This window comes from Odocoileus virginianus, unplaced genomic scaffold, assembly GCF_023699985.2.
Source record: "Odocoileus virginianus isolate 20LAN1187 ecotype Illinois unplaced genomic scaffold, Ovbor_1.2 Unplaced_Scaffold_12, whole genome shotgun sequence".
Lineage (NCBI taxonomy): Eukaryota > Metazoa > Chordata > Mammalia > Artiodactyla > Cervidae > Odocoileus > Odocoileus virginianus.
In genome coordinates, this window is record NW_027224274.1 from 1,325,917 (window position 1) to 1,345,197 (window position 19,281).

General features: G+C 44.7%; 2 protein-coding genes and 1 pseudogene across 2 annotated transcripts in view; 2 read left to right on the forward strand and 1 right to left on the reverse strand.

Annotated features, from left to right (window-relative positions):
- STYXL2 (serine/threonine/tyrosine interacting like 2) overlaps positions 1 to 19,281 on the reverse strand; it is a 63,336-nt gene that overhangs the window by 20,866 nt on the left and 23,189 nt on the right. Inside the window, 3 exon segments of the mRNA XM_070462710.1 lie at positions 6,218 to 6,435; positions 10,137 to 10,368; positions 18,375 to 18,469. Coding sequence (XP_070318811.1) covers positions 6,218 to 6,435; positions 10,137 to 10,368; positions 18,375 to 18,469 — 545 coding nt within the window.
- Positions 1 to 19,281, forward strand: part of GPA33 (glycoprotein A33) — a 114,119-nt gene that overhangs the window by 18,532 nt on the left and 76,306 nt on the right. The window lies entirely within an intron of this gene.
- LOC110134612 (dynactin subunit 5-like) lies at positions 6,576 to 7,772 on the forward strand (annotated as a pseudogene).

Consider the following 19,281-nt stretch of genomic DNA (forward strand, 5'->3'; position numbering starts at 1 on the left):
CCTTGTATTCAGGTGGTTTCCTCTGCGTGATTCTCACTGTCTGACACTCCCTGGGTGGCTGGGTGATGCTGGGCCTTGTATTCAGGTGGTTTCCTCTGCGTGATTCTCACTGTCTGACACTCCCTGGGTGGCTGGGTGATGCTGGGCCTTGTATTCAGGTGGTCTCCTCTGCGTGATTCTCACTGTCTGACACCCCCTGGGTGGCTGGGTGATGCTGGGCCTTGTATTCAGGTGGTCTCCTCTGCGTGATTCTCACTGTCTGACACTCCCCGGGTGGCTGGGTGATGCTGGGCCTTGTATTCAGGTGGTCTCCTCTGCGTGATTCTCTCTGTCTGACACTCCCTGGGTGGCTGCGTGATGCCGGGCCTTGTGTTCAGGTGGTCTCCTCTGCGTGATTCTCACTGTCTGACACTCCCCGGGTGGCTGCGTGATGCTGGGCCTTGTATTCAGGCGGTCTCCTCTGCGTGATTCTCACTGTCTGACACTCCCTGGGTGGCTGCGTGATGCCGGGCCTTGTGTTCAGGTGGTCTCCTCTGCGTGATTCTCACTGTCTGACACTCCCTGGGTGGCTGAGTGATGCTGGGTCCTGTACTCAGGTGGTCTCCTCTGCGTGATTCTCACTGTCTGACACTCCCTGGGTGGCTGAGTGATGCTGGGTCCTGTATTCAGGTGGTCTCCTCTGCGTGATTCTCACTGTCTGACACTCCCCGGGGTTGGCTCTCTGAGTCCAGGGTCTTAGAGTCAGTGCTCCCACTCCAGAGGCTCTGGGCTTGATCTCTGGTCAGCCCAGAAATGTGGAATCTGGTCAGATTCCACAAGTGGTTTGTTATGGGATTAAGTGAGATTAAAACAAATATCCAAAAATGAGAAACCAAAGATGAACCCCAGACAAATGGCAATTACAAAATCAGGCAAATAATAATTAAAATAATGGAATATACACATATACATATACACCCATGAGCAAAGTGAAAACAGTCCAACAAAAATAAAGTACAGTAGATTGACCCAGCAAACAAAGGAAATAAAAAATTATATTTACCAGTTAAGAACAAAACTAACTAAAGCACAAACTGGAAAACAAAACTAAAGCAAGGTGCCAAGTGGGGAATAAAGCAATGAAAATAAAACTAACAAATATGTTGAGAGGAAAGGAAAGAAAGAAAGAATAGATATGCAAAGTTAAATAGAGGTAGATGAAGAAGATTTATATACATTAAAGATTAACTGCAAGGGGAAAAGAACAGTAGGAAAGGCAAACAAAGGAATAAATGTAGAAAAAATATAATAGGTTTAAAAAATTAAAATTATAAAAAGAGAAAAGAAAAAAAAACAGAAGAAGAAAGAGAAAAAAAGAAAAAGGAAAACTCCACAGAACTGTAAAAGCCCAATGTAGAGGCAGAGGTTTATAACAGCAATAAAAAAATGTGACTGAGAAAAAAAAAAAAAACTCAAAAGCTTAATTAGATTTCATAGTGCCAATAAAATCAACAACTACAACAGGAGGGAAAAGGAGGGGGGGGAAATCCAAAGAATCTACAGAACAAGTCAAAACATAAGAATAATGAATGTTTTTCTTGAGTCACTGCTGTCACAAGTCCTTTCCCTCGCTGGGAGTCACAGTCCACCTCACCTCCCTAGGATGCCCTCCAACACTGTGCTGCTCTCTGGACCTGCTGTGGGGGCAGCTCAGATTCTAATCTGGTCCTACTCCTGTGTGTTCTTGCCTCCAATGTCCACAGCTATCAGAACTAGTGCATTTTCTTTTGTGGGAGCTCTCAGTGACCTTTTATATATTCCATAGACACAGAGTCTGCCTAGTTGATCATGTGGATTTAATCTGCAGCTTGTACAGCTGGTGGGAAGGTTTTGGGTCTTCTTCCTTAGCCACACTGCCCCTGGGTTTCAATTGTGGTTTTATTTCCACCTCTGCATGTGGTTGTCCACTGGGGTTTGCTCCTGAGGCTGCCCTGGAGGGCTTGGGTCTGCCCCAGTGAGGGCCAGGTGTGGAGGTGTGTGCAGCTGCTTGGGTCACAGGGGTTCTGGCAGCACCAGATACTCAGGGGTGTTGGTGGCTAGGGCAGCAGGAAATATAGTGCTCTAGAAGGGTATGGCAACCAGTACTGGCCAATATGCTCCAGTATTCTTGCCTGGAGAACCCCCCTCCCTGACAGAGAAGCCTGGCAGGCCACAGTCCACAGGGTCGCAAAGAGTTGGACACTACTGAAGCGACCCTGCATGCATAGACACAAGACTTTTTTTTTCCATGGAAGCTCTGCCCTAGTGAAAGTTGAATGTGAAGGTGGCCCAGCTGCTTGGCCTGGTGGTACCAAGTGTGCAGGGACATGGACTGCCTCCACCGCAGGAGTTATGGCCCTATCAGAGTCTTTTTTTGAGCCTCTTGTAGCTGGAAATCAGAAGGCCTCTTGGCCAGTCTTTCTCTGTAGCTCTGCCCATTCAGGCTCATAGAGGGACCCCACTGGCTGGGGGTCCTACTCTTGTTCTACACATCAGTCACTTAAAGGAGCACCCTGGGTGGGGTCCTACTCTGTAGTTCAGTGCGTCAGGCGTTTGATGGGCCAGCCTCTCTGTTGTTCAGCTGCCAATGCTGGCGTGTGGGGAGAGAGAGGCTATGGTGATGGCTCCACCCCCTACGTGTGACTCAGCAGTATCGCCTTGCTTCCATGGCTGCCTGGCTTTCCTCCACAGGCATTTCCCATCACAATCTCCTCCCTCACCTCCCCTCGATCTGTCTCTCTGCAGTCAACAGCAGCCCTCGCCCTGGGATCACTCCACACTCCCCAAACTCCAGCTCCCAGCTGCTGCGCCTTCCAGGGGACCCTCATCCCTGTCCAGGGTATGTATGGCTGCAGCAAGGACTGTCTGATTCTCATTCCATTTAGGCTGCCACAGATCAGCTGTTTCACTCTCAGCCTTAAATGTTTCTCCTCTGACTCAGACAATTGCCCTGATGTGGGGATTGGACCCCTGCTTCAGTTCCCCCACCCACCAAGGGCAGGTCCAGTCCTACTAACACTCCTGTTTTTCCCCCTAGTTCCTTCATCCTACCGAGTTTTGCGTGGTTCTATATATTCTTTTCTGCTGGTCAGGTACTCCTGTCCACTCTCAGCTGGTGTTCTGCATGCACTTCTGTGTCTGAAGGTGTATTCCTGATGTATCTGTGGAGAGAGATGTTCTCCACGTCCACCTACTCCTCCGCCATCTTCAGTCCTCTTTTTCTGTCCTTTATTGTGCCCATCCTTGCATGAAATGTTCCCTTGATAGTTCCAGTTTTCTTGAAGAGATCTCTAGCCTTTCCCATTCTATTGTTTTCCTCTGTTTCTTTGCATAGTTCATTGAGAAGGCTTTCTGAGCTCTCCTTGCTGGTCCCTGGAACTGTGACTAATTGGGTATATCTTTCCCTCTCTCTCTCCGCCCCACCACCCCCTTCTCTGGGAAGACTTTTTGCTTCTCTTCTTTCCTCAGCTATTTGTAAACCTCCTCAGAAAATTGCTTTGCCTTCTTGCATATCTTTTTCTTGGCAATGGTTTTAGTCACTGCCTCCTACACAAAGTTACAAACCTTCATCCATACCTCTTCAGGCACTCTGTCTTCCAGATCCAATCCCTTGAGTCTATTCATCACCTCCACTGTATAATCACAAGGGATTTTATTTAGGTCATAACTGAATAGCCTAATGATTTTCCCTACTTTCTTCAACTTAAGCCTGATTTTTGCAATAAGGTACTCATAATCTGAGCCACAGTCAGCCCCAGGTCTTGTTTTTGCTGGCTGTTAGAGGTTCTTCATCTTTAGCTGGAAAGAATATAATCAATCTGATTTCAGAATTGGCTATATGGTGATGTCCACATGTATAGTTGTCTCTTGTGTTGTTGGAAAAGGATATTTGCTTGATAAAACTCTGTTAGCCTTTGCTCTGCTTCATTTTGTACTACTCCAAGGCCAAACTTGCCTGTTACTCCAGGTATCTCTTGACTTCCTACTTTTGCATTCCAATCCCCTATGATGAAAAGGACCTTTGGTGTTCTCGAAGGTCTTGTGGGTTTTCATAGAACTAGTCAACTTCAACTTCTTCAGCACTAGTGGTTGGGGCATACACTTGGATTACTATGATGTTGAATGTTTTGCCTTGGAAATGAACCGAGATCATTCTGTTGTTTTTGTGTATCTGAGGTTTTTGCATATTCTGTCACTTTTGGATATCTGAGATTGCACAGAAGTATTGCATTTCAGATTCTTCTGTTGACTATGAGGGCTACTCCATCTCTTCTAAGGGATTTAAGGCCACAGTAGTAGATGTAATGGTCATCTGAGTTAAACTCGCCCATCCTAATCAATTTTAATTCACTGATTCTTATGATGTCTATGTTCACTCTTGCCATCTCCTGCTTGACCACATCCAATTTACCTTGATTCATGGACCTAACATTCCAAGGTTCCTATGCAATATTGTTCTTTACAGCATCAGACTTTACTTTCACCACCAGACACATCCACAACTGAGCATCATTTCCACTTTGGCCCAGCTGCTTCATTCTTTCTGGAGCTATTAGTAATTGCCCTCTGCTCTTCCCCAGTAGCATATTGGACACCTTCTGACCTGTGGGGCTCATCTTCTTGTGTCATACTTTTTTACCTTTTCATACAGTTCATAGGGTTCTCGTGGCAGGAATACTGGAGTGATTTACATTCCTTCCTCCAGTGGACCATGTTTCGTCAGAAGTCTTCACTGTGACTCATCAGTCTTAGGCGGCCCCGCACAGCATGGCTCATAGCTTCATTGGGTTATGCAAGCCCCTTCACCACGACAAGGCTGTGATCCATGAAGGGGGTGTATGTGTGTGCTCAGTCATGTCCAGCTCTTTGCCACCCCATGGACTATAGCCCTCCAGGCTCCTCTGTCCATGGAATTTTCCAGGCAAGAATACTGGAACAGGTTGCCATTTCCTACTCCAGGGGATATTCCTGACCCAGGGATCAAACCTGTGTCTCTTGCATTATATATATGCATACACATATATATATATATATATGTATATGTATGTATGTATATATGTATATTTCCATTAAAAGTTACCCTTCCTGGCCAGTTGGTGATAACAGGAAATGTCCCTCCCAGGAATCATTACTAATATTTATTATAGTAATAGCTATAACTTTTAAAACATTTATTATTGGTCCAATTCTGTGGTAAATGAGCTCTTACATGCATTTTGGCAATTTTAATCCTCAGTAATTTTAGGAGCACTAGATCTATTTGTTCTATAGGTAAGAAAACTGTGATTCCTTGTATAAAGACAGCGTCGCAACTACTGACTGCAGCCTGGATTTTTGGGCCCCAGATCCTAAACTACCACTCACCAGCACTGCATAAACTCCAGTCTCTCCTTGTAGAGACCCTCACGAGACCGATGCCCACCAACTCTGTGGACAGTCTCCTATCATCCCACTGGGACAGCAGTGACAGCATCAGCTCTGCTCTCCTCATTCCCATTCTCATCTCCCCAGCCAGTCGTGCCTCCAAAGCTCAAGGAATGAGTTTCTCATAATGTAGGTCAGATCAAGGTGCCTTTCAGCTCCCTTCCCCTGGCCCTCAACTTCCAGCACAGTGGACCCCTGCCATCCTCACTCACCCATCTAACCCACCAGGCTAATCACCTTGTGATTCCTGAACACATAAATCTTATTTCACCTTTGGATCTGTGCACTAACACTTCCCTTGCCAAAAATATTCTTCCAATTTTTCCATGGCTAGTTCCTTCTTGTCACTCAACTTAAATGCTTCCTTTTCAGAGAGGCCTTCTCAGCCACTCTTGTAGGAGCTTGTCAGCCACTCCAGCACATCATCCCAGCTGTCATCTCTGCCTTACACTGATTGGTATCTGACAGTTTCCTTTTTCTTTTCTTTTTATATTGTTCTGCCTTCACTACAATGTAAGTATCAAAGGCCAGAAGCTTTGTCCATATCTTTCACCACAATGTCTAGAATAGCACCTGGCCCATGTTGGGCCCTCAATAGTTAACTTATCAGATGAATACTGCTCCATTCCTTTCCCCTTGTCCTAGAATGAGACAACAAACATCTTAACATAGATGACCTCCAGACAGCAGATAGCCTGGAGATTTTCCTAACATTCTTTATGTTGCTCCTCCTGCTGTGGAATTCCAGCAGCCTGGAGTGAGCAGACCCCCTCACCTCTATAGGTCAGCAGGGCTTCATCCAGGAACTCGGCTGCCTTCCGGAAATGCTGGGAGATATTCACCTCAGGAAAGTCATCAACCTCCACACCCAGGTACTGGATCTCCAGGCCAGTGTAGAATTCAGGCCCCGTGTAGACACCAGTGCCATGAGCAGCATTCAGGATGTGAGTAATTCCCAGCCTCTTCAGCCTCCCCTTGTTCACAGCCACACTCCTAAAGAGAAAGAAGCAGGGACTTTTTTTTTTTTGTGCCAGCATCAGAACTAGAAAGGTACCTTAACTGATATTGGAAGCCTGCTTCTGCAGGGTCAGGAGCGCCCAGCTGGGTGAATACCACTTCCTCTGCTCCACAGTATGTCTGGGGCTCACTGCAAACATTGTTATAAAAACGGACCAGTGACCCAGCTCCGGTAAGAGAGAGGGGAGGGAGGGCTGGGCAGGAGACGACAGGAGAGAGAGGAGAACAGGGCTGACGTGCAAGGAGACCACTGACCCAGAGAGCTCTAGGCTAAAATTCCACGCCTTCAGGATGGACATGTATCAAGACACAAAAGTGGCAGTCAAAAATAGTTATAAAATTAAGTATGTTTCACATTGATGTGGCCTGCTGTATTTTTCAAAGTGCTTTCATATGCGCTATTTTAATTTCTCCTAATAATAAACTTAAGAAGTAGAATAACTATTCTTATTCCTGTCTGAAGATTGTAAAAATGAATCAAATATGTTTTAGGACTTGTTCAGAAGAAAAGACTCTGAACGAGAACTGGAGCTCAGGACCACTGACAGCCCAGAGCGGAAGTGGCGGAGCCGCCGGAAGTTGCCAGAGTTCCAGTCAGAAAGACTGGCAGGCAGACTTGACAGGAGCCAGAGCTGTGCTGAGGAGTTGGTGGCCTTGGAGTTGGTGGCCCTGGAGTTGGGCGAACCGCTCTGCAAGTCCGAGTACATTGAGACAGCATGTGAGAACAAAGTTAGTCGCCAGTCTGTGTTGTGTGGAAGTCAGAACATTGTTCTCAATGGCAAGACCACTGTGATGAACGACTATTATCCGAGGGGATCTGGCAAACATAAGAGTTGGACGTCACTGTGTTGTGAAAAGTCGGAGTGTCCTAAGGCCACCATTCAAGAAATTCAGCACACGCGTTGCGTTTTTTCCTTTACATATTGGGGACCACATCTTTATTGAGGAAGATTGCGTGGCCAGCGCAGCTCATATTGGCTCTTATGTTCAAATTGGCAAGAATTGTGTGACTGGGCGCCAGTGTGTGTTGAAAGGCTATTGCAAAATTCTTGACAACACAGTGTTACCCCCAGAAACTGTGGTCCCACCATTCACCATCTTCTCAGGCTGCCCAGGACTCTTCTCAGGGGAGCTCCCAGAATGTACCCAGGAGCTGATGATTGACGTCACCAAGAGTGACTACCAGAAGTTTTTGCCCTTGACACAGGTCTAATGTCTCTGCCTTCTGTCTCGAATTCGCTTGAGCTCTAAGATGAACTTGGGGACAAAGTGAATCAGACAGCATCTACAAAGAGCTCTTGTGTCTTTGACACCTCCCACACTCTTTTTTTTTTTTTTTGCTTGTTTGTTTCATTCTTTAGAATTTCTCAATCCTCCCAGGCTCTAAGCTCTTAAAACTTTAATAACAGAACAACTGGAGGGTTGTCTCCAAATGCTGTGCTTAAACGGTATCTATTCACCGTCACTCTGTACCATGTGTGGGGGCATAGACTCATCTGTTTCCAGCACTCCCACCCCTTGGCCTGCGGGCAGCCTGATGGAGCAGAGCACTCTATCCCAGTGGGGAGGTTGTATGCAGCCCATGGCCATGAGCTGCCACAGTGAGCACCGTTCACAGGGGTCACTGTTGGCTTCCCTGCTGCTCATGCAATTGGCCAGTTGCCGCAGCTGCTTGTTATCTACAAAAAAAAAAGTGTTTGCCGCTTTTCAGAGCTCAGATTCCTCTTGGCTACTAAAACTTGAAGGGAGAGTGGTTAGTATTTCTCTTCTTTCCAAAATGACCTGATCATCTTAATTGGGGGTGAATAATTAAAGACTTTCTAGCGTTCTATTTTAGGGCCTTGGCTTTCATTAAAAGGGGGGCTCTTAGCATCCAGATTTTGTTTTTGCAAAGTCCCATGTTTGAGTCTCACATGTGGATGGACTAGACTGGCAGCCACTCCTTGTCTCATGGTATTTAGGGGCAGCAGTGTATGCCTTATTTCACTGGAGATGTAGCATTTGTGACTCTTGCTCTCTGGCCTGGAACCATTCAAACCACCCTGCTTTGCCACAAATCTCACAGTTTAGACCAGAATATCTATTCTTGGGTCCAATCTCACATGCACATGGGGATCTCTTAAAATCATTCTGGGGGCATGGAGTCTCGAGGAGTAGACAGAGTTGCCAGTGCTGTCCTTATCTTCTGGGTAAAGGTACAATCCTTCGCATTCTGCTCTAGTATGAAGACTTAGAAGTGAAGGCCTGGGAAGGTTGGCCTTGCCTGATGCTCTAGTGCTACTGGATGCGCTAGTGCTGCTGAGAACGGGATGGGACAGTTCAGCCTCAAAGGTGAGGATCTAGTAGCAGCTGCCTTGATTTAATATCTGGTCTGGGGTTTGCAAAAAGAACTGTACGTAGTCACCTCTGCTAATTTAATATAAAACTGCTTTCTGGTTTGTCATTTTTTATGTTTGTACATTAAAGGTGTGACACATGAAACAAACAAACAGAAAAAGAACTGGAGTTTGGGATTCCTAGTTCAGAGTTCTTTTTACTGCAGTGGAATAGGTGGAGCTTAGTTTGAGGAGCTCCTGCACACAGGGTTGCTCATGAAGAAGCAGATGCCTTCATCTGGGGATATCTGGAGATGCCCAGAGTCTCTGTTCATCACAATGTGAATGTTTCTGGGTCTATGGAGCCAATTAGGAATCACTTGGGACTTGGTGCCCAGCTCTGCGAATTGGGTTCTGGGCAACATATTATACCATGCTGGAGTATAAGACCCAATGTCCAAAGCTATTTTCCCTATTGCCTGATCTCAGGGCCCCAAATTCCCTCTCTTACATTGGGAAAAGATCTCATTAAGAAGCCAGTAGATCAGCAAAAATGGTTCCACAAATCAGCCTTTCGTTACCAATTATGTACTGGTAAGACCATGATGAAGGAATAAGATGTGAGTGAGTTGTCTGGGGTTTTGTTCTGGATACCAGTGATAAACTTGTGAAAAACAACATTTTGTTTTCTGATTATAAAAACAAATGTTTACTGTAGGATATCTATACAATTCAAAAGACACCTAAAGAAGAAAATGAAAATCACTTATAGAACCACCTCCTAGCTAGAAGTATTATGAAATTTTTATCACATTTGTTTCTAATTTGTCTATGCAAAAGTGCGCATGTGCATGCACACACACATACTATGTCAATTAGTATCATATTGTATATACAGGTTTTGTAACCTATCTATCCTCTTAATATATTGTGGATATTTTCATAAATTAGTAAATACATATAAAATCAATATTGTCAGTGGCTCCAAATGCCCCATTATATGGTTGTTACGGATGTCATGGAATGATGGTAATAGTGAGGTGTGTGCTATTGGCAAGGCTCTGGGCAGGTAGGGAGGCCCAGAGAGGGCACCTGGGGCAGCGGGGAAGGCTGTGAATGTGAGCCCTGTCAGGAAGTTGGAGGATAAACAATCACACCAGCATTTTTGCCTGGGAGTCCCTGTGTGCAGGTGGGTGGGCTGGGTCTTTCTCCAAGGTGGGGGCTGGAAAAGTGCTCAGGCAGCATCCATTTGCTGGATGGAGCTATTGGAGCTGTCGGTCCAAGTTGGGGGAGTTTCATCTCTCTTGGGCACTACCCAGAGAGGTAGGACAAAGGCTATGACCACCCAGCCATCAGACTCACTTCTCTGCTATGAAGATGTTAGGCCAGACCTCATCCACCTCATTCCAGGGAGCCTCTTGGCGGTCGTGGACCAAGGCCCGCTGGAGGTCCAGGACGCAGGGAGTGTTGTACAAGCTGGTGTCATCCATCTTCTCCCGGACACGGTTGTACAGGTCCTCCACCAGCAACTGCTCGGCAGACTCCAGCATGCCTGGACACTCTGCCTCAACTCTGACCCCATGTGGCTTGAGTTCTAGGGTGAGAAGCAACATTCTCATCAAAGAGAAAGAACACCATGACCCTCCCTGCTCCTTGAGAGAATCTACTCTTGGCCCATTTTCTGCCAGGACTCTGTGTATGGGCTGAATCTGATCTGCCAGGAAGGACTTAACAGGGATCAGCAGTAGCATAGATGTACTGGGGTGGGCAAAGGGACATCAGTTTCCCTCATTTCCTCCCATATTTCTATAAAACTGGCTGATAGTTTCTTAGACCAAGGTCCTTAAGTAGCTAGTATGTGTCCAATTTATTCTGTAAAACCGATAGTGAAACAAAATAGATGCTTAGAATCATTTACCAAATGAATACATGGCATTCTTTAGTAACATAATTCATTCCATTAGTTTGATCCCATTATGTACAGAGGGCAAATAACTCTGGGAAAAGTAAATTTTCAACAGTCACTTATGCTATGTCATGTTTTAATATGCCTTTAGATCACTTATTTCATTTGTTGTCTGAATGCAGAACTTGGGTGTAATCTCAAAAATGACAGAATAATCTCTGTTCATTTCCAAGGCAAACCATTCAATATCACATTAATCTAAGTCTATGCGCCTAACCAGTAACGATGAAGAAGCTGAACTTGAATGGTTCTATGAAGACCTACAAGACCTTCTAGAACTAACACCCAAAAAAGATGTCCTTTTCATCACAGGGGACTGAAATGCAAAAGTAGGAAGTCAAGAGATACCTGGAGTAACAGGCAAATTTCACCTCGGAGTACAAAATAAAGCAGGGCAAAGGCTAACTGAATTTTGCCAAGAGAACATGCTGGTCATAGCAAACAATCTCTTCCAACAACACAAGAGAAGACTACATATGGACATCACCAGAGGGTCAATACCGAAATCAGATTGATTATGTTCTTTGCAGCCGAAGATGGAAAAGCTCTATACAACCAGCAAAAAAAAAAAAAAAAAAAAAGACTGGGAGTTGACTGTGGCTCAGATCATGAAATTCATGAATTCCTTATTGCCAAATTCAATTTAAATTAAAGAAAGTAGGGAAAACCACTAGGTATTCAGGTATGACCTAATTCAAATCCTTTACAGTGGAACTGACAAATAGATTCAAGGGATTAGATCTGATAGAGTGCCTGAAGAACTATGGACAGAGGTTTGTGACATTGTACATCCCCAGAAAAAGAAATGCAAAAGGCAAAATGCTTGTCTGAGGAGGCCCTACAAATAGCTGAGAAAAAAAGAGAAGCAAAAGGAAAAGGAGAAAAGGAAAGATATACCCATCTGAATGCAGAGTTTCAAAGAATAGCAAGGAGAGATAAGAAAGCCTTCCTCAGTGATCAGTGCAAAGAAATAGAGGAAAACAACAGAATGGGAAAGACTAGAGATCTCTTCAAGAAAATTAGAGATACCAAGGAAACATTTTATGCAAAGATGGGCTCAATAAAGGACAGAAATGGTATGGACCTAACAGAAGCAAAAGATATTAAGAAGAGGTGGCAAGAATACACAGAAGAACTGTACAAAAAAGATCTTCATGACCCAGATAACCATGATGGTGTGATCACTCACCTAGAGCCAGATATCCTGGAATGTGAAAGTCAAGTGGGCCTTAGAAAGCATCACTACGAACAAAGCTAGTGGAGGTGATGGAATTCCAGCTGAGCTATTTCAAATCCTAAAAGATGATGCTGTGAAAGTGCTGCACTCAATATGCCAGCAAATTTGGAAAGCTCAGCAATGGCCACAGGACTGGAAAAGGTTGATTTTCATTCCAGTCCCCAAGAAAGGCAATGCCAAAGAATGTTCAAACTACCACAATTGCACTCATCTCACACTCTAGCAAAGTAATGCTCAAAATTCTCCAAGCCAGGCTTCAGCAGTACATGAACTGTGAATTTCTAGATGTTCAAGCTGGATTTAGAAAAGGCAGAGAAACCAGAGATCAAATTGCCAACATCTGCTGGCTCATCAAAAAAGCAAGAGAGTTCTAGAAAAACAACTATTTCTGCTTTATTGACTATGCCAGAGCCTTTGACTGTGGATCACAACAAACTGCAGAAAATTCTGAAAGAAATGGGAATACCAGACCACTTTACCTGACTCCTGAGAAATCTGTATGCAGGTCAAGAAGCAACAGTTAGAACTGGACATGGAACAACAGACTGGCTCCAAATAGGAAAAGGAGTATGTCAAGGCTGTATATTGTCACCCTGCTTATTTAACTTATATGCAGAGTACATCATGAGAAATGCTGGGCTGGATGAAGCACAAGTTGGAATCAAGATTGCCGGGAGAAATATCAATAACCTCAGATGTGCAGATGACACCACCTTTATGGCAGAAAGTGAAGAAGAACTAAAGAGCCTCTTGATGAAAGTGAAAGAGGAGAGTGAAAAAGTTGGCTTAAACTCAACATTCAGAAAACTAAGATCATGGCATCCAGTCCCATCACTTCATGACAAATAGATGGGGAAACAATGGAAACAGTGAGAGACTTTATGGGGGGGGGGGGGGCGCTCCAAAATCACTGCAGATGGTGACTGCAGCCCTGAAATTAAAAGATGCTTGCTCCTTGGAAGAAAAGCTATGACCAGCCTAGACAGCATATTAAAAAGCAGAGCCATTACTTTGCCAACAAAGTCCATATAGTCAAAGCTATGGTTTTTCTGGTAGTTATGTATGGATGTGAGAGTTGGACTGTAAAGAAAGCTGAGCATGGAAGAACTGATGCTTTTGAACTGTGGTGTTGGAGAAGACTCTTGAGAGTCCCTTGGACTGCAAGGGGATCAAACCAGTCAATTCTAAAGGCAATCTGTCCAGAATATTCATTGGAACAACTGATGCTAAAGCTGAAACTCCAGTACTTTGGCCATCTGATGTGAAGAACAGACTCATTGGAAAAGACCCTGATGCTGGGAAAGGTTGAAGGCAGGAGGAGAAGGGGCTGACAGAGGATGAGATGGTTGGATGGCATCACCGGACTCAGTGGACATGAGCTCTGGGAGTTGGTGATGGACAGGGAGGCCTGGAGTGCTGCAGTCCATGGGGTCGCAGAGTCAGACATGACTGAGCAACTGAACTGAACTGAACTCCCTCTCTAGAGTGTAGACATCTGTGAGCTTCAACCTCCCAGCTCTATGGCAAGTGGGAAAACTTTACAATGAACCCTAATGCCAGTCACAAAACAGCATACAGGACCTGTTTGACAACAACCCAGAAAAGCTCAAATTTCAAATGAATTCCCTCTTGAGTGAAACTTTATCTTCTCCTTCCAATGTATTTTCTTCCAAATTAGCAAATATGGAGGAAAGTAAGATCTTTCATTTCTCTGAGAATGTATCAGTTCAGTTCAGTCACTCAGTCATGTCCGACTCTGTGACCCCATGGACTGCAGCACGCCAGGCCTCCCTGTCCATCACCAACTCCCGGAGTTTACTCAAACTCATGTCCATTGAGTCAGTGATGCCATCCAACCATCTCATTCTCTGTCAGCCCCTTCTCCTGCCTTCAGTCTTTCCCAGCATCAGGGTCTTTTCCAGTGAGTCAGCTCTTTGCAGTAGGTGGTCAAAGTATTGGAGTTTCAGCTTCAGCATCAGTCCTTCTAATGAATATTCAGGACGGATTTCCTTTAGGATGGACTGGCTGGATCTCCTTGCAGTCCAAGGGACTCTTGAGAGTCTTCCCATCAACACAGTTCAAAAGCATCAAGTCTTCGGTGCTTAGCTTTCTTTATAGTGCAACTCACATCCATACATGACTACTGGAAAATCCACAGCTTTGACTAGATGGACCTTTGTTGGCAAAGTAATGTCTCTGCTTTTTAATATGCTATTTAGGTTGGTCATAATTTTTCTTCCAAGGAGTAAGCATCTTTTAATTTCATGGCTGCAGTCACCATCTGCAGTGATTTTGGAGCCCAAAAAAATAAAGTCTGTCACTGTTTCCACTGTTTCCCCATCTATTTGTCATGAAGTGATGGGACCGGATGCCATGATCTTAGTTTTCTGAATGTTGAGTTTCAAGCCAACTTTTTCACTCTCCTCTTTCACTTTCATCAAGAGGCTCTTTAGTTCTTCTTCACTTTCTGCCATAAGAGGGTGGTGTCATCTGCATATCTGAGGTTATTGATATTTCTCCCGGCAATCTTGATTCCAACTTGTGCTTCATCCAGCCCAGCATTTCTCATATGTACTCTGCATATAAGTTAAATAAGCAGGGTGACAATAAACAGCCTTGACATACTCCTTTTCCTATTTGGAGCCAGTCTGTTGTTCCATGTCCAGGTCTAACTGTTGCTTCTTGACCTGCATACAGATTTCTCAGGAGCAGGTAAAGTGGTCTAGTATTCCCATCTCTTTAAGAATTTTCTGCAGTTTGTTGTGATCCACAGTCAAAGGCTTTGGCATAGTCAATAAAGCAGAAATAGTTGTTTTTCTGGAACTCTCTTGCTTTTTTGATGATCCAGCAGATGTTGGCAATTTGATCTCTGGTTCCTCTGCCTTTTCTAAAACCAGCTTGAACATCTGGAAGTTCACGGTTCATGTATTGTTGAAGCCTGGCTTGGAGAATTTTGAGCATTACTTTACTAGCATATGAGATGAGTGCAGTTGTGCAGTAGTTTGAGCATTCTTTGGCATTTCCTTTCTTTGGGATTGAAATGAAAACTGGCCTTTTCCAGTCCTGTGGCCACTGCTGAGTTTCCCAAATTTGCTGGCATATTGAGTGCAGCACTTTCACAGCATCATCTTTTAGGATTTGAAATAGCTCAGCTGGAATTCCATCACCTCCACTAGCTTTGTTCGTAGTGATGCTTTCTAAGGCCCACTTGACTTCGCATTCCAGGATGTCTGGCTCTAGGTGAGTGATCACACCATTGTGGTTATCTGGGTCATGAAGATCTTTTTTGTACAGTTCTTCTGTGTATTCTTGCCACCTCTTCTTAATATCTTCTGCTTCTGTTAGGTCCCTATGATTTCTGTCCTTTATTGAGCCCATCTTTGCATGAAATGTTCCCTTGGTATCTCTAATTTTCTTGAAGAGATCTCTAGTCTTTCCCATTCTGTTGTTTTCCTCTATTTCTTTGCACTGATCACTGAGAAAGGCTTTCTTATCTCTCCTTGCTATTCTTTGGAACTCTGCATTCAGATGGGTATATCTTTCCTTTTCTCCTTTGCTTTTGGCTTCTCTTCTTTTTTTCAGCTATTTGTAAGGCCTCCTCAGACAGCCATTTTGCCTTTTTGCATTTCTTTTTCTTGGGGATGGTCTTTATCCTTGTCTCCTGTTTAATGTCACGAACCTCTGTCTGTAGTTTATCAGGCACTCTGTCTATCAGATCTAGTCCCTTAAATCTATTTCTCACTTCCACTGTATAATCATAACAGATTTGATTTAGGTCATCCCTGAATGGTCTAGTGACTAAAGAGAAGGAAGAAGAAGGCAATTAGGAAATGCATGTCCTCCATGTTGTTCATAACCTCTTGTCAGCACCACCTCTTCTCTATGGGTGAAATGTGGGTGAAAGTGCAGCCGCATTTGGCAAATAGATGTGACCTTGATCTTCATGGAATGAGCAGGTGTCTGTAAGCTGGGTTTGCTGTTCAAGTTCTGTTGATCCAGGAGTCCTGAGTTCTGCCCAGGGCTGAGTGCTTCATTTCCCTAAAGCTTCCCTTTCCTTTCCGCCCTCATTTTTGCACCACCTGATGGGCCACCGCATCCATTCACAGGTCTCAGCTCTAAATGTTCTTTGATATCCGTTTCAAAAGCAGAAAGAAGGAAACCTCTGCAATTCCAGTGCTCTATTTTGTTTAAAAATAGATGAAGTGTTCCTATTTTCTCCACCACTCTTGACTCTCCTGGGGTCTTAAATAGCAAATGTAAAAGCCTCTCTTTCCTTACTTCTAAGTAGAAGTAAAATTTCTACTTAGATATTTTTGCTGCACTGAGAAAAAGACTCCCCACTGCCTCATTAAAATATACAGCTATGCCTTCCTCAGCTGTTTACATAGCAGGTTATTGTTTTGATTTTGTTCCCTTTCTGTTTAAAACAAATGTCCCAGTCTCTTACCCACACCGGGAATTCCCACTTTCCCTAGGTTTCTAGTCCACATCTCAGCCACATCAGTTCCTCCCGTTTATTTCTACTCCTGGAAGTTTCCTCAGAAGACAGTTAAGCCCAGCCAATTCTCCTCTGCACTCTCTGAGATGTGTGGCATATGCAGACTTTCCTGAAATTGGAAAGTCTGTAAAAATTCCACATCCATTTTTACCTCTCTAGTCATTACTGAGTAGGGCAATGTTTTGAAAGATCACTTGGTACATTTTCCTTTTTTCTGTAGTTTATTCTTTGTTTCTTCTTCCACCACCCATCAGCCAGTCAAACTACTGAAACTTAAACTTAATGCCTAGATATGACCTAGGGTTGAAAAAAAATGCAATGCTCATTTTCAGGTCTCAGTATAAATGTTGAATGTCCCTAGAATCCCATAGACCTGATACTGAAGCTTTCAAAGAGAGCACATGGTTTTCTCACCCCCCCCTAAAACCAGACTCTTACTCACACACAAAGCCTGGAGAGTAGTGCAGAAAGTGAAGCACGGAGCACGGATGGTGCAGGATGGAGTGTTCGGGATGTTCCAAGCCACACACGAGGGACAGAGAACTTCCGGAGTTAGAGGGGTGCTGGGAGCAATTTAGGAAAAACTAGACTGGGGTCAAGACACCTCGGCCAGGGCTTCTCTGGTGGCTCAGTGGTAAAGAATCTCCTGCCAATGCAGGAGACATGGGTTCGATCCCTGGTCCAGGAAGATCCCATTTGCTGTGGAGCAACTAAGCCCATGCACTGCAACTATTAAGCCTGTGCTCTAAAGTCAGGGAGCTGCAGCTTTTGAAGCCTGTGCCCCCTGGAGCCTGTGCTCTGCGACAAGGGAAACCACTGCAGTGAGAAGCCCTCATATGCAGCGAAGAGTACCCGCCTCTTGCCACAACTGCAGAAAAGCTGCTGCAGCAACAAGGACCCAGCACAGCCAAAACTGATAAATAAAAATCTTCAATGCACACCTTGGCCTGACTGGGAGCAAGGTGATAGCAACCCCAGCAAGGGCAATAAAGGAAACAGAAAAAAGTAGTTATTTGAGAAGATGGAGTCTCCTGGGATTCCCAGACCAACAAGCAACATCAGGTGAAATATCTCATTCCTCACCAAGTGTACAGGAGATCCGGATGTCCTCAGAGACCCAAAGCGTCTAGGGCCCAAGGAAGACCTGGGTTACATGGAAAAGGAGTGGCATGTTTGCTGTCATCACTAGGGATGATCATGCCCACCAGCTGGGGATGCCAGATCAGGCTCAAGGCCAGGTGGGTGCCATGTCATTAATAGGACTGCCTTATCCCACTATACCCATGAGGAGTGAGAGAGACACCAAAGGCAAAGCCATGAGAAGGGAGAGGAATGAAATTGTGAAAGATTATTGCCCAAATTTCCATCCAATCTGAATGAGTATCCTTGAATGAAATACTGTATGGATTCTGCTCTAAAATTTCCTGTATAAATATTAACATCTCTTGCCATTCCATCTTCTTTTTAACCTCCCTCCCATTCAAATGTCAGTTTGAAAACTGTCTTTAATCTCTGGTGGAAATGCAGGTTTAAATATAGACATGCCTTTGAACAGAACTTTGTGGATGCTACCAGCCATTTTGGGGGCTCTCAGGTCTGCATCTCTGGCATAACCAGGACCCCTGAGTTTAACTGAAAAACTGGACTAGAGGCCCTAGCAGGAGATTGGAGTTACCTCCCTGGCTATTTATTAGAGATCTGTTGACACTGAGACATTATAATTTCCACTCTGTCCCATGAAGGTTGATGAGGAGGGATTGGAGGAGCTGTCGTCTTTGGACCTGCTCCTCTTAATGTGATGGGAATCAAGTGAGAGCCACATGACATCTTCCAACGAGCCGCTTCTGAGGGTCTCCAGACGGCCCGTGGACCCTCCCACCTGGCATCTGATGGCATCACCTTCATTGATGATCTGTTTAGCTGCAACAGCTGAGGAGAGGTGAATGGGATCCATGAAAATGCTTTCTGTTTCTGCATCTGAGACCACTGAGTACCTGAAAGAAGAGGGTATCGTGTGAGATGACTTAGGAGAGCATCTGAATGGAAGGTAATCTTTTTAGACGAGAAGCCTAGATCTGATTATAGCCATGAGTGGAAAACAGTGAGAGAGAAAGGGAATGCTTTCTTAAGAATGCAGAACCCTGGGTATGCTGTGGCTTACTCACCTACTGATTTTTAAACCAGAATTGATGCCTTGATATTTGATGATGTGGTGGTCTGGGTTGTGGAGGGAAGAGACTGGGGAGAACTTACACTGACGTGGCTTCACTTTCTCTGTGTGTTTCTACCCTTGGATGTACTGCTGCTCCTTTTTTCTTTTCCTGTCCCTGCTTCTCTGTTACCATTACTATCGGATGTCCCTACCTGTGCTTCCACCAGGGTTCTGCTGGATTGTTGGGCTGGGTAGGCTGCCACCACTCCCTCCATGCACCCATATCTTCTGCCTGCTTAAAGGGCATGGGCTGATGAAGGGCTGGCATAGCACCAAGAGAAGTGGGAAGACGTGATAAACTTCACAGTCCTGATTCTGAATACAAGAAATCCAGAATCATCCTAAGTCCAGGGAAGCAATAGAGTCACTTAGGTAAATGTTAGTTTTCTGGAAAGAATTCAGCAGAAGTGTCCAAAGGGATCTTTGAAGAATGTGGTGAATCAAGGGCAGAAACAAGACTTAGGACCGTATAGTAGTGGTCCCTGGAGAAGATGACAACCCACTCCAGTATTCTTGCCCAGAAAATCCCATGGACAGAGGAGCCTGGTGGGCTGCAGTCCCTGGGGTCACAAAGAGCCGAACACAACCGAGCAC